At 51.0% G+C, this 14,528-nt stretch overlaps 1 protein-coding gene across 1 annotated transcript; it reads left to right on the top strand.

Moving 5' to 3' along the window:
* Positions 1-4,314: 4,314 nt before the first annotated feature.
* On the top strand, positions 4,315-11,486 carry DMRTB1 (DMRT like family B with proline rich C-terminal 1). The gene is made up of 4 exons (XM_036347029.1): positions 4,315-4,837; positions 6,461-6,663; positions 9,799-10,066; positions 11,422-11,486. Exons 1-4 carry the CDS (start codon positions 4,315-4,317, stop codon positions 11,484-11,486), a joined length of 1,059 nt encoding a protein of 352 aa, XP_036202922.1.
* The last annotated feature ends 3,042 nt before the right edge of the window (positions 11,487-14,528 follow it).

Genomic DNA, 14,528 nt, shown 5'->3' on the forward strand with positions numbered 1-14,528 from the left:
AGGACGTAAGAATTACTGGCACATGTAGACACTTGGTGCTAGTTATTACTATTATTAAACCACTAGAGCAGTGGTTCTCAACCTTCTGGCCCTTTAAATACAGTTCCTCATGGTGTGACCCAACCATAAAATTATTTTCGTTGCTACTTCATAACTGTAATGTTGCTACTGTTATGAATCGTAATGTAAATATCTGATATGCAGGATGGTCTTGGGCTACCCCTGTGAAAGGGTCGTTCACCACCAAAGGGGTCGCGACCCACAGGTTGAGAACCACTGCACTAGAGGCCCAGTGAATGAATTTGTGAACGGGTGGGGTCCGGCTGGCCCAGCCCCAATCAGGGCGGATCAGGGCTGGGCCTGTCGGGAGGAGGAAATGGTGGGAGGTTGGTTGCCAGCCAGCCACCCGATCAGGGCCTGCTCAGGGCTGGTCGGCTGGGAGGGGCTGCAGGAGGTTGTCCAGACATCCCTGCCCCCTATTTGGGTGGGGGGTGTGATCAAGGGTGGGGCCGGCTGGGGGGAGGGGCTGGCCAGGGGGAGGGGCTGCTGGCCTATGTGGTGGGGCGGGCCAATTGGGGGCAGGGCTGGTGGGGGAGAAGTGGGGGGCATTTGGCCGACTGGACCTGCCCTTGATGGGGTGGGAGAGTCCTATCAGGGGTTGGCCGGCAGGGGGTAGGGGGCCGTGAGGTTGGCCAGCTGGCCCCACTCCGTCATCAGGCTGGTTCGCTGGCCACAGTGGGCATCATAGCGACCGGTGGTTAGGTTGTTAGGGTCGTTATGGTTGCTGGCTTTTTATATATATAGATTAGGGATAGGGGTGAATTCAAGGAACTAAAGTTAATCCCCAAATTCTGCTTCTCATGAGAGTGATCCTATTCACTTTGGGCTTTCTGTTTTGTATAATGTTTGGTGAAAATTGCTGAAGCCAAGTTGATTTACTGTGCCAATTATAACTTTGACATTGGCAGGAGAGGGAGGCAAGATTCATTTATACATTCAACAAATATTTACTGAATGTCTATTTTGTGCTAGACATAAAGGAAAATAAGATAGTCACAGCTGTTACAGAGCTCTCAAAAAATGTAGAAAAGAAAGCTAGAGAGGCTGGATAGGAGGGGTGGGGGAGAAAAGGGAGGGCAGACAGTTTCTCTCCAGTGGGTGTAGCACAGCAGAAGAGGATCTTGAGAACACAGACACGCTACGGCAGGATTTTAAAGCATCGGATATAGGATGTGTCATATAAATACTCCCCTCCATTCCCTACAAAATCTTCACTAAACTTTTCATTGCTCACTCGAGAGAGCCTGAAGAAGGGGAAGATAGCAGATATCTGGGTTATAGCTGCCGGGGGAAAGATGCTATCAGCAAAAAAGGCCTTCCTTACTCTTGTGTGCTACTAGTAAGGAAATATTACAGTGCATACAATATTTAATGATTATAAATAATACCGCATGCGTTGCATAATACAGGGCTCTTTACAATGAATAAGAATTAAATATTACCAATAGCAACCATATTAACTAAAGAGAAAAGACATTATTCAAGGTAGAAAACTTGGGACTCTGAGGGAAAAGGGGACATTACTGAAGCTGTGAGTCAGATATGACCACCAACCAGCCCTTCATGGTTAATTAGTCTAATTGCTGATTCCTCGGCAAGTATGACTTATTATTTTATAAACCATTGCTTATGACAATGCAGACTTTCCTAAACATAACTTTCCTAAGGTTAGGTGTAGGAAAGGAAGGGGAATGTTGTGTACTTATTGGTCCCATCCTTTTAACTTCATTTTTCATGTTTATGTCATTGCCATCTGTTACCATTTTTTTTTAAGGAACAATTTAAAGAAATGCATATATTAGAAAAGCAGCAGCCTAAGAAGTCATCAGTCCTCAAGCTAAATAAAACAAAACTATCAATTTGTCTGAATTTCCAAGAGTGAAATAAATAAAGCTCTGTTGGAATTTACCTACACAAATTGAGACTTTGGCAAGGAAGAGAAATAAACTAGTCTTTTTTTTCTTCTTAGATTTATTTACTGTATAAACTCTGGGGTTTCTACATCTTACAGTGTGACTACTGATTAAAAAGATATATGGTTGTTTATTAATATTCTCAAAGAACTATGCAAACTCACATCACCTTGGGTATATTTTACCCCTAAGCTATAAAGTAAATGTGGAAGCATTTTGTAGTTAACAAGACTAAAATATGTTAATTCATAGAGCTGGCTTCGAATAGGATTTTACTTTAAATCATTAATAGGAAAATGAAGAGAGCATGGGTGCTCAGGCAGAAAATATATATGGGTGGTTTTCTTTTTTAGGCCTTATCAAATCTGATGTCACCTGATGTTAAAAATTGAAATTTGATAATGCAGAAAATGACCTTATGATTTGCAGTATCATTAAACAATGAAGCTAATGCTCCAGATTTTTGACAGTAGTATTGAAACTATGATTTTTAAGTACCATTTTCAAATGACAGGATCGTGAAAAAAATTGATATTTTGAATTGGGTAGAGTCAGAAAAAAAGCTTGCTTGTCCTTTTATCTATGGGACCATGTTTTTAAAATAAAAAATTAAGGTAGAGTCCTAGCCTGTCTAGCTCAATGGTTAGGGCATTGGCCCTTGAATTGAAGGGTTGCAGGCTCGACTCTGGTCAAGGTTGGGATACATGCGAGAAGCAACCAATCAAAGTGTCTCTCACTTCGATGTTTCTCTCACTCTGTCTCTCCCCCCCCTCCACTCGCTCTAAAAATCAATGGAAAAAATATCCTTGGGTAAGGATTAACAACAACAAAAAATTAAGGTAGAGTATATTAGAGCAAAGGAGAGACAAACCTAGATTTTTTTAAATGGATGTAAAATTAACAGTAAAATTCCTGAAGGGCCAAATACAAAAGGATATACTCTTGCCCTCTTAATAAGATAGGAATATAGAAACTCCTTTACAAAAGCCTCCCGGTATCTAACCGGCCTCAGAATGGCACAGTTTTCTGTTCTCAGGTGGCAGTGAGGAGGGGTTGTCAGCTGCAACCAGAGGCCTCAGCTCCTGCCCTTCTGCCCCAGAGCGTTTCAGAGAAAGGCAATTTCAAGGGCACGTTTTAGTCAGGGTTTAGCCACACCACCTCCTTCAATATGTTTGATTCTATGATTATAAGCTTCCAACTTAGGTGTGAGTGGCCCGTTGTTTTTCTTTCTGGGAACCTAAAACAGACAAAGACCGCAGGTGTCACAAATGTCTATCAAACAAGAAAATGAAGCGATTTTGAGCAACTATGAAATTCACGACAGCCTTTCCGACGTCCCAAGATTTGGGTCGCTTTACAGGTATAACTAAATTCATGGCAAAGTTAAGCAGTGATTCCAACTCGTGCTAAAATGCCCTGAGTCTGCTTTACTTTAAAGCGTTCTAAGTATGCTTTACTTTGGGAAGCATGGACAGCAATGAACCCCTGCACCAACAAGACTCTTAGATGGGAACTACTAATGGGACGCGTCCTGGAGCAGCGATCACACTGCACTGAGCTTTTTTAAAAATATATTTTATTGATTTTTTACAGAGAGGAAGGGAGAGCGATAGTCAGAAACATCGAGGAGAGAGAAACATCGATCAGCCGCCTCCTGCACCCCCCGCCCCACTAGGGATGAGCCCGCAACCCAGGTACATGCCCTTGAGCGGAATCGAACCGGGACCCCCCAGTCCGCAGGCCGAGGCTCTATCCACCGAGCTAAACCAGTTAGGGCTGCACCGAGCTCTTGAGAATATTCTAGAAGCATCACTGGGAAGGGCCGCTTCTCTGCAGAGTAGAGCAATGAAGTGCAGAGGGGGCAGCTGCTTTGGGGGAGGAACACGGCTGGCGTCGTAGAATGCTTTCCTGCTGGGACGGCTTTGCCGAGAGCTGCGCTCCTGGAGCTTTAAATCCGTGGACCACTGCACCTCACTGCGCCTACTGACGTCACAGACGGCCGTGTCTCGGGGTGGCGAGAACAGAGACTTTGGAATATTAAATGCCTAAACCTTCAGATAACCCAGAGGACATACAAGCAATAGCATTTCATGTAAAATTTACTTGCCCCCCTGCATCGAACTAAGGCAGAGAAACTCCAAATCGGGCCCCCCTCCGAAGCTGGGAAAGTGCGAGGGTCTTGCGGCAGTTCCGGGGATGTGCCGGGAGCCGCTTTGCTACAAGTGTATCCAGTGTCCCCAGCACCGGGGGCTTCTGGGGCGCGGCTTCCCGCCTCACTCGCTCCGCAGCTCCCAGAGGCGGCGGTTGTGCTATGAAGGCAGACCCCGCCAAGCTGGCCACGATGCTGCGCACCCCCAACTGCTCGCGGTGCCGCAACCATGGCTACCTGGTGGCCGTCAAGGGCCATGCGGGCAAGTGCCGCTGGAAGCAGTGCAATTGCGAGAAGTGCTACCTCATCACCGAACGCCAGAAGATCATGGCCGCGCAGAAGATGCTCAAGAAGCAGGCCTCCGACGAGGACCGCGAGCTGGCCTCCAGGGCCGCGGCCATCGCCCCGGCCTCCAGCCTCCGCCCGCTGCCTCCGCTCGCCGCTTCGGGAGACTCGGAGCCGGGCCTGGAGGGCCGCGCGGCCGCCTACTTGCTGGAGAGACCCCCGCGCGGCCCGAGTCCGGGCCCCAGCGCCTTCCAGCCAGTCGTGGGCGGCCGCGGCCACATGGGCCCGAATGACCGGGCTGCCATGGCCAGGCCCAGCTTCGTGAGGCCCCCGCTCCGGGCGGAGGCCGCTGGCCAGGGAGGTCCCGGGCCCCTGGAGCCGAGCAGGCCTCCGCAGCCCATGCCCAGGCCGCCGCCGCCGTTCGCCTACGGTAAGATCCCCAGGTCCCATGTGACCTTGTGCCATCGGTTCCGCTCAGGGCGGCAGCCTCCCTGCCATGTTCATGTTCCCGGAGGGGGGATGGGGAAATGCTTTCTGAGTTAAATTTGCTTTCAGAAACCTTTCTCCACATACAGGTTTGGGTTGGGTGCCTTTTTGCAAAAAGGTAAAAGGGAGAGAAAAGAGTGGGTGGTGAAGATGGCTTTCAATATTTAGCTACAATTTTTGCCGTTCCATCTTGCAAGAAAAAAAAAATGGCCTCCAGGCCGCTTAGCTGGGGCGTCTTGTGGAGACAATGGCCCTACTGCGCTTGCGCAGCTCTTCCCCGCTCTTTTCTTGGGTTGCAGGCACCTCCCCACAAAATGTCTCTGTGGGTGGGCCAGCGCCATGTTGACCGCGCCTGCGCACTTCCCCCCATTTCCAGGAGCGGGAGGCTTTTCCCAGAAGACCTCCCTTCCGCTGTGCCTTGCTCCAATCCGCCTGCGCGCCCTTTCCCGCTCTTTTCTTGGGCGGGAGGCTCCACTGGCAGGACTTCCTGCAGACGGATGGGCTTTCTAAACTATGACTGCGCCTGCGCACGCGTCTGGTCTTTCTGAAGGCCCCGCCTTTCATCGGAGCCCTAGCCCAATGCGCCTGCGCACCTCATTTTGTGCCCTTTCCCTGGGCGTTGGTGGGGATGCAACAGCCTTTCTGCTCCACGGAGGAGGAGGAGATAGTTCATTGAGATATTGTCTGTTTTTTCTCCTGCCCACCATGTGCATAAGTTACAATGTTCTTTATGTAACAATGTAAATTATGCTTTCGCTATTAAAGCACAACTTCAGGTCACATGTAGGTCTGAGGCTTTTAAAAAATGGCCATTTTAAAGTGCAGGCCCCTGTTGGTTTTCCCTATGGTGTGCCAGTCTCCCGCCCATGTGCTAAGGAGATTGGCTTGGGTGCTCCCTGACGGCCATTTCTATCTTCTGGGATGTTCTAGGAAAGTCTGGTCCCCAGGGAACTAGATGAGGAGGACAGACCTGGAACAGCAGTCCTATAGGAGAAGGATACCTTTCCACTGGCACATGCTTCCTCTCTCCACACACAGGGGCTGAGCACCTAACTGTGCCAGACATAGTGGCAAAAGGTGCAGGGAGTGAGATTCCTTCCCTAAGCATCTCGTCCTTGTGAGGGGAACAGCACTAATAATCACACATCAGTGTAGAGAGCTCTAACAGCTAACGGCTTAGCTGAGGTCTTAGGAGGAGGAGATGCTGAGGACTGAGGACTAGGAGGCAAAGTGGGCTGAAGGGAGAGCCCTCCAAGGTTAGGGAACAGCATCTGCAAGGGCTTTTGAGGGGGATGAGAGAGAAGAAGCTGCCAGGTAATCTCACTGGAGGAGGCTGGAGTGGAGGCAGGGTCGGCTGCCTGGGGCTTCATGGCTGTGGTGAGGACTTTTTCTAAGAATGTGAGACATGGCTGAACGGTTTAAAAAGCAGGGAGGGTGAAAAGCATAATGGATGTGGGAGCTCTGTGTAAAAGGGCCTGAATGTTTGCCCCGTCTTTGGACAGTAATGTGATGCTTGTTCCCTCGCTCTTTGTGTTTTTAATACTTCTCCCATTGCTTGCTCTTTCAGGGCTCTCTCTGAGCATCAACTCAGATCCTATGGTGCGGTCTGAGTACCTGGAGAGAGAGCCTTCCAAGCTGTATCCCAGCTACTCCGGCATGTACTATCGCCCGTTCCCGATGGGCTACCAGGATCCCTCCCCGGGCCTGGGCATCTCCCTGCAGCAGGGCTTCCGGCACGTGTCCTTCAGCCACTACCATGGAGGAGGCTCGGTGAGTCGCATCCTGACTCCTTTCTGGTTCCTCTGTATCCCATCTGCTCTGCTGCTCTTACATATGCTCAATCCCAGAAAGCCATTGGTGTGCCCACTCTGCCAGGCCCCTCGGCCTGTACCGTGAGCGCCTCTGTGAGTGCACACATGTAGGTGAGTCTCATCATGTGTAGACAGGTCAGCCTGCGCTGTGGCATTTGCTTGTCAGAGCTGTAGGCTAAACGGCTCTGGGAGCTCAGGCAAGAAGGATCGCAGACACGTAGGTAAACCTGGGAACACTAAGTGACCGCCAGCCTGGACGCGTGGAATGCTGGGGCCACCGGCTCTTTGTTTTGCTGGTACCAGGAGGGAAATGCCACTGTCCTGGTGCCATACAGTTGAGGGCAGAGCGAGGAGCAGCTGTAGGGCCCCTGCCCAGGGTATGGCCCACTTGGGACTGCAGAGGGTTTTCAAGAGGAAGTGGCATTTAAGCTTAGTCATGAAAAATATGGAAACCTTTCCCCAAACACCTATCCCCTAAGGATCTATGTGTTGAAAGAAGGAATGAGATGTAATCCCTTTATGAGGTCAGTGGTGAGTTACTAACTGGTGTGCCCTGTAAGCGCCTAAAGCGGCAGTTGGACATCCCTTCACAATCCGGGACTGCTGGCTGCCAACCGCTTGCCTGCCTGAGTGGCCCTAACCACTCTCCTGCCAGCCTGGTCATCCCCAACTGCCCTCCACTGCAGGCCCGGTTGCCCCCAACAGTCCTCCCTTGCCAGCCATCTTGGGACCACATGGGCATGGCCATCTTGGGACCACATGGGCGCGGCCATCTTGGGACCACATGGGCGCGGCCATCTTGGGACCACATGGGCGTGGCCATCTTGTGTGAGGATGTGACGGTCAATTTGCATATTACTGCTTTATTATATAGGACAGTGATGGCGAACCTATGACATGCGTGTCAGAGGTGACATGCAAACTCATTTTTTTGGTTGATTTTTCTTTGTTAAATGGCATTTAAATATATAACATAAATATCAAAAATATAAATCTTTGTTTTACTATGGTTGCAAATATCAAAAAATTTCTATATGTGACACGGCACCAGAGTTAAGTTAGGGTTTTTTAAACTGTTGGCATGCCGAGCTCAAAAGGTTCGCCATCACTGATATAGGATCATTTTCCATTGATTCAAGGGGGAAAGGTCTGAAAATCACTGGTCTTGATATTTCTAGGGTGCCTGCCCCTCTATTTGGGCCTTCAGACCACGGGGTATAATTCCATTGTAGGGAAGAGGAAGTTACGGGTTTGTCCAACATCACAGAACGAGTGAGTGAGGCACTGGGATCAAAATTCACAGCAGGTTAGCGGCAGAGCAGGATGCACACTGACTACCCTGACTCTGCTTCCCTGAGCCTGTCTCTCAGACAGAGGTACACAAAACGCCCCACCGCCCTGCCCTGTGGGTGCTGGCCACCCCCTTGCAGCCCAGGGACAGCATGGCCCCTCCAGCCTCCACACAAAGAGAGGGGTTCTGGCCAAGTGGAGCATGCACCCACCGTCTGCTCGCACAGAAGCCTGGCGTCCGGAGCAGCGCTGACTGACGGGCCTGCCAGACGGCCATTGTCAGGGTGTGATCTCCGTCGGTTTATCAGGCCCCAGGCAGGAGCTGTGATCCAGGGAGAAATGGCCAAGTCGCTTGGAACTAAAGGGCTAATAATCCCCCTCCTACCCTTTCCTGTCTGGATAGCGGATCCAACATTTATTTGTAAAGCTGTTTCAAACCCAAGAGCCTATGAATTGCTTCGAACCGTGTCCTGCTCCCCCTGCCCAGGCTCCGAGATAACCCCCAAGACTCTTCCACCTTTTATTTCTGTCTCTGTCCCACCTGCTGCTGCTTTTGTTCTCCTCCCACAAAAGATCCCAGGCCTGGAGCTGGACAGGCCTGGGTCCCCTCGTCCTTCTCTTACCAGCTCTGTGGCCTCGGAGGACCTCGCTCGGCTCCGTCTGTCAGCGGGGCCTCGGGAGAGGAGGGTGCGATGCGTGTGAAGGGCCTGCACGGGGTCTGGCACGTAGTAGGTACTTAAGAGTAGGCTTCCCTCTCTTCTTTGTGGTCAGATTAAGGTAGGACATGCTGGTTGGTCTAAGGCAGGGGTCCTCAAACTTTTTAAACGGGGCCAGTTCACTGTCCCTCAGACGTTGGAGGGCTGGACTATAGTTTTAAAAAAAACTATGAACAAATTCCTATGCACACTGCACATATCTTATTTTGAAGTAAAAAAACAAAACGGGAACAAATACAATATTTGTATTTGCATGTGGCCCGCGGGCCGTAGTTTGAGGACCCCTGGCCTAAGGCTTTTGCAGACGGCCTCGAGGCTTTAATGTGCTTACATGGGACTCACCATTGTGGTGAGTCAATATGTGGAGTTTCTCAAACTCCCTTGACAACGAACACTTTAAAAGCAGTTTAGAATAATCTTGTAGGACTCTAAGTTCTCTGGAACACAGCCTGTGAAGCGCTGCTCTGATGTATCTGGATGGAAGTAAATAATAGGAACCACACCTGACATTCATGACTATTTTCATTACATTCATGTCTTAGATGCACTCTGAGCTGTGTAGTCATCCCCCCTCCAGATCCCTCCCTTCCAGCCTTGGGGTCCTGTATCGTGGGGTTGGCTTCCATCTTCGGAAGAAGCAACAGAAGCACAGAATGGTGGTGGCTGGAGCCCCTTTTCCTGAGGTCACCCAGCTTTTCTGACTCAGTGACAGCTGTACTCCACCCAGGAGAAGGCCCTGGCTCTGGAGTCTAAGTCATTGCCCGACAATGGACCACAGGTGGCTGGGATGCACTGGGACCCTGGCCGAGCACTGAGCAGTGGGTCAGACAGACGGGATCCAGTTCTGCCTCAGCTGCTCAGCAGCTTAGAGAGGGCGCAGTCAGGGGCCCGAACGGCTGTCCCCCAGGCTGATCTGAGGTGTGCCTGCGTTCCTTCTTGCCTTCAGTAATTTCTTTGCTGAGCACCCCATTTCAAGTGCCTGTGTCCAGCCCATGGGAGCCCCCCAATTCAAGAGAACATCATGTTTGATCAGCCCATCTGGCTAACCCTCTCCCCTGTTTGGCTTCTCTGCTTGGTGTGCCTTGCAGGTGCCGGAGCCAGTGGAAAACTTCCAGCCAAGCTATCCCCCACAGCCTCCGCCTCCGCCTCCGCCACCGCCACCACCACCACCACCATCACCATCACCACTGCTGCCGCAGCCGCCACCCCTGCTGCCGCCACCCGTGTCACCACCGCCCCCGTTCCTCCCACCAGGCTTCCTCGCTGGGATCCATTTCCTTCCACCGCCGCCACCGCCACCGCCACCAGCATCTTTCTCACTGACCGTCCTGTCTGATGCGGACCAGGAGACCGTGGGTAAGAGCACCAGTCTTCCGGTTTGTGGGGGAGCCAGGAAGACTTTCTGGAGGAAGGGGGCTAATCAAAATAGATGTGGAGAGAGGGGTGATTGAGAACAGAATTAAAATGTGCTGGGCCTGGGATACGCTTTTTCCTTACACCCCTCCCCTAAATTCTATAGGCAGGCATCAAGGAGGTGGGCCCCCCAGGAGGTGAGGAAACCAATTGAGCCCAGAGGGGTTCTTGTAGATATAAATGGCAGAGCTCAGATTTCAACAGAATTATGTGTCTGGCTCTACTAGTGCCCCTGGGCAAAGATGTGGAGGGAGGTGTGTATGTGGTGTGTTCAGACCAGAGGTGCCAGGCCTCTCTGGCTGGGGAAACAACAAATGCCGAGCCTGGAACAGCAGCAGGAGCCAGTTTGGGTCTGGTAGGGATGATTCCTCTCCTCAGGCCACTCTGGAGAGAACCTGACCAAGAGCTAGAGACCCTATCCTTCTTAGCTCTGCCACCAACACACTGGGTGATCTTAGTCACTCACACACCCTTCTCTAGGACTCAGTCTTTTCATCTGTAAAATGGGCCCCTTCACAGGGTTACTGTGAAGGTCAACTGAAATTTTAGATGTGAAAATGCTTTGAGGAATTTGTTTTTTTAGGGCCCTTTGCAGAATGAATTTAACCATCTCTGGGTTGTGTTACTTATACATTCAAGGATTTTTTTTTCCTTTTAATTTTCCCCTGAGGTTAGTCTGGTGATGTCCTTCTCGTTTTACTGAAGAGGGAACTGAGGCCTGTTGCACACCTGCTGTGTGTGAGACGCCTACATCTGTTAGCTGGAGAGATGGTCGAGTGTGGCTTGAAGTTTGCTGGCCCTGGTGCTGGCCTGGGCATAAGTCCTGGCTCCAGCACTCACCAGCTGTGTGGCCTTGGGCAAGCTAATCCACTCCTTGGTGCCTCAGTTTCCGTGTCTGTCGCAGTGGACTGGTAATGCTCCCCACCTCATGAGGTTATTCTGAGGATTAATCAGACCTGAAATGATGAAGCCAATAGTGGAAGTTAGTTCTCACTGTTCCCCCTGGTCCCATGCTGACCTGATGTTGCAAGGTAGGCATCGCTTCATTTACAGGAGGAGGAGAAACTGGTTCAGAGCTTCCGGTAGCTTGTTTCATGCCACCCAGCCTGTGGCAGGCAGAACTTGAGCCTGTATCATATGAGGACTAGAATTCCAGCCTCCTGACACCTAGCAAATCCAAGGCAAATTAATTCTCCTTAGGGCCTGGGAATGATGAGAAGCCTTGTAGAAAGCTTACACCTGAAAATAGATAATTTTTCCTATTCCTAAATGCATCCCCTCTTTTTTGTCCTTTGCAGATGACCAGGTTGCAGGGATGCCTCGTGAGCCCAGCCAGCCATCGTCTCAGGAGCAGTCCGACTAGGCCCCGGGCCTCTGGCCAGCAAAATGGGGCATCGGGAGGGTGACAGCAATGATTTTCTTGTCTGTGTTCAGTGATGTTAGGGAGGGTGGACAGTGATAGACATAAAATAGAGTTAATTCCCATTTCAAGATAGGAGGAAAGAGCGTGGTTTCTAAGTTTCAATCCTGAAATATGAGCTGGAACAGGAGAGTGGAGGATGAAGTTAACCAGGGGAGGACCAGGCCTCTGAGGAGTGGGGGCTGATGGAAGCTCCCATTTAGGAATGAATTTAACCATCTCTGGGCTGTGCTACCTTTTATGCAACTCGCCCTCAGAAGCATTCTTTGATTTCCTCAGGCCCCACTGCAGGACAGGAGGCACCATGTATTTCAGCCTTCTGCCTCTGCCTGGTCCCAGGGGCTGGCAGCACAAACATCAAGCTTCCAGCACATCCAGGGGCTGGTGCGAGCAGCCAGGCAGGGCACTGACAGCAGGTTCTGGAGTGTCCTTCTCTGCTGCCCTGTCTCCCACTGCCCCTCGCCCCTTCTCCAGGGGCCTTTACTAGCAAGCATCGTGACCCCTGGGCTACCCTCCCCTCCCCTCCATAAAGTTTAAGCCATTTATAGGCATCTTTCTGGTTTTAAAAAATGCATTAACGTTTTATTACTTGCTGTTTTTTAGGGATTGCCAGCTTTAAAAAGTAGGCTGTTTGTTCCCAGAATAGAATGGTGCTTCCAAAGTACCTGAGATGTCAGCACTTCTTCTCTGGGGCCAGTTGACTGTTGAAATAAAATGAGCAATGGGAATACTGTGGAAGGTGTCTTCTCTCTTTAAATCCACGTGGAAGGCAGTGTTGGGTAGAGCAGTCGGGGCCTGGGTTTGTGGCCTGTCGGCCTGCTCCTACCACGTGCTTGCTTAGGCCAGTCCTTCCCTTCGCCCTCTCCCCTTCCCTTCAGTGATCCAGTGACTTGGGCCAAACGACTTCAGTTGTTATTATTAAGAAATGGAAACCTCTTAAGGAAATCTGATGTAGACACATCAGATGTAAAGATGACTTTTCGTTTCCCTTCCCCAGCTCTTTTCATGGTCCCTGCAGTGGGACATGGTTTTAAAATACAGAACTTGGTCCCATTCTGCTGTCTTATGATCTTGGGGCTCTTCCCCTGGTTTCATTTGTTCCTTCATTTAAAAATCACCCGACATCTCTACTAGATTTAGAGCCTGACAATCGGCAGCTCTGCCCGTGAGCGTGGAATCTAGTCGAAACAGATAGTGTCCAGTGGCATTGGGACTGGGACAGAGAGGAAGAGGAGCTGGGGATGGTCAGAGGAGGCCTGGAAAAGTCAGGGCTTCATCTGCCTTTTATTTAATCCTCACACAAGGATATTTTTTCCATTGATTTTCAGAGAGGGTGGAAAGGAGGTGGGAGGGGAAGAGAAAGGGGGAGAGAGAAATATCAATGTGATAGAGACATCGATTGGTTGCTCCCTGCACTTGGGGATCGAACCTGCAACCCAGGTACATGCCCTTGACTGGGAATTGAACCTTTGACCCTTTGCTGTACAGGCCAACCCTCTAAGCACTGAGCCATGCCGGCCAGGACCTCACCTTTTTAAAGAGCAAGAATGAGTGAAAACAGGCACTCCCTATTAGGTGGGCAGAGAGAGGGTAAGGCATGTGGAGTGAAGGATTCCAGGGTGAGGAGCAGCATCTTGTTCTCCGTCCCGGGAAAGGCTGGCATGCAGGGGAGCAGGTGACCTGCTTTCTGTCTTGCCTGTAGGCATGGGTGCCCAACCATCCTCCTAGGACAAGCAGCAGGAGGACCACTGAGAAGTAATCTGTCCTCATCAGTGTGGTGGCTGGGGGTCCAGGACCGGGCCTGCTCTGTTGAAAGGCACTGGGGCAGGCACAGCCATAGGAGATTTTCAGTGACTGCATTATAAACCAAGTAGTTTCAGCAGGGCAAAGCCAGGCATTGGCTTCCGTCTGAACCGGATGGTGCAGTGATTTTGCACTAGCCTGGCTTAGTGGCTGAAGCTGTCAGCCACCCAAATGCTGGTCCTGCCCCCAGGGCCATAATGCCACAGAAGCCCTGGGAGGGTAGGAGAAGACATGACTTCTGGTTCCATTAAGCCCCACTCACCCTGCCCTCACTGGACCCCTGACCTTCTGTCAGTTGGCCAGGTGGGGTTGATCAGCCCTTGTTTTTTTTTTTAATTGCACTTTGTTTTATTCTAGAGTCCATGTTTTGAAAGATTTTTTTTCAACCAAGCTGCATCAATAAAGCTGTTTTTCCATTTCTGATCAAGTCTGACCAATCCAGACCAATGCAAGAAAACAGGGTGTTAGTTAGGTCCTGGGGTTTGAGATGGGACGCTGTGGCCTGGTGAGAAAAATGTCCCGTGGCCTTAATGTAGGAGCCCATGTCCACGGGGCTCTCACTTCTCCAACAGGCCTGGGATCTGATGAACCTTGAGACGCTCTGCATCTTTCCTGGAGCCCTGAAGGTGCCTGCTGGGGTGAAAAGACACAACTGTGGGGCAGGGTTGAAGGCCTGGCTTCCTTCCCCTTGGTGGATAGAACCCCAAGTTCTGTCCTTTCCTGTGGGCTCTGACTATGATCACTTTTGGGGGGGGGGGGTCAGTGGACCCCTGCTCCCTATAGCCTTTCCAGTCAATCCAACCCATGCTCCTGAATGCCCTGCTCTTCCAGCCGCAGAATTAGCGTTGAAAGAACAGATCTGCTCATGTTACTTACTTGCTCACATGCCTTTCATGGCTCCCTACTGCTCAGAGTAAAGACCAGCATCTTCAAACCAACTGCCCGCCCACCTTGCCAGCCTCCTCGCCCTCACCGGCTGGCCCAGCCCAGGTTCTGCAGGGGTGGGGTCAGGCAGGAAAGGGTGGGCTGTAAAGAGACCAGTGGCCAGGGGCAGCGCTGCTCATCGCAAATGGAGGCTTGGCTGTAAGCCAGGAGGATGTCCCGGAAGGCAGCCGGCCGGCATTCCCTGACGCCCATGCACCTACATGGCGCCGCCAGGAGAGGGCGTGCGAGCAGCGGCGG

Source organism: Myotis myotis, unplaced genomic scaffold (genome assembly GCF_014108235.1).
Source record: "Myotis myotis isolate mMyoMyo1 unplaced genomic scaffold, mMyoMyo1.p scaffold_m19_p_2, whole genome shotgun sequence".
NCBI classification, from domain to species: domain Eukaryota; kingdom Metazoa; phylum Chordata; class Mammalia; order Chiroptera; family Vespertilionidae; genus Myotis; species Myotis myotis.

Bases quoted from the DNA above. Each gene is read 5' to 3' on its own strand.
- DMRTB1 (XM_036347029.1), top strand. From the start codon at position 4,315: ATGCTGCGCACCCCCAACTGCTCGCGGTGCCGCAACCATGGCTACCTG. The intron at 4,838-6,460 runs GTAAGATCCCCA...TTGCTCTTTCAG, and splicing joins GCCGCCGCCGTTCGCCTACG to GGCTCTCTCTGAGCATCAAC. The intron at 10,067-11,421 runs GTAAGAGCACCA...TGTCCTTTGCAG, and splicing joins TGCGGACCAGGAGACCGTGG to ATGACCAGGTTGCAGGGATG.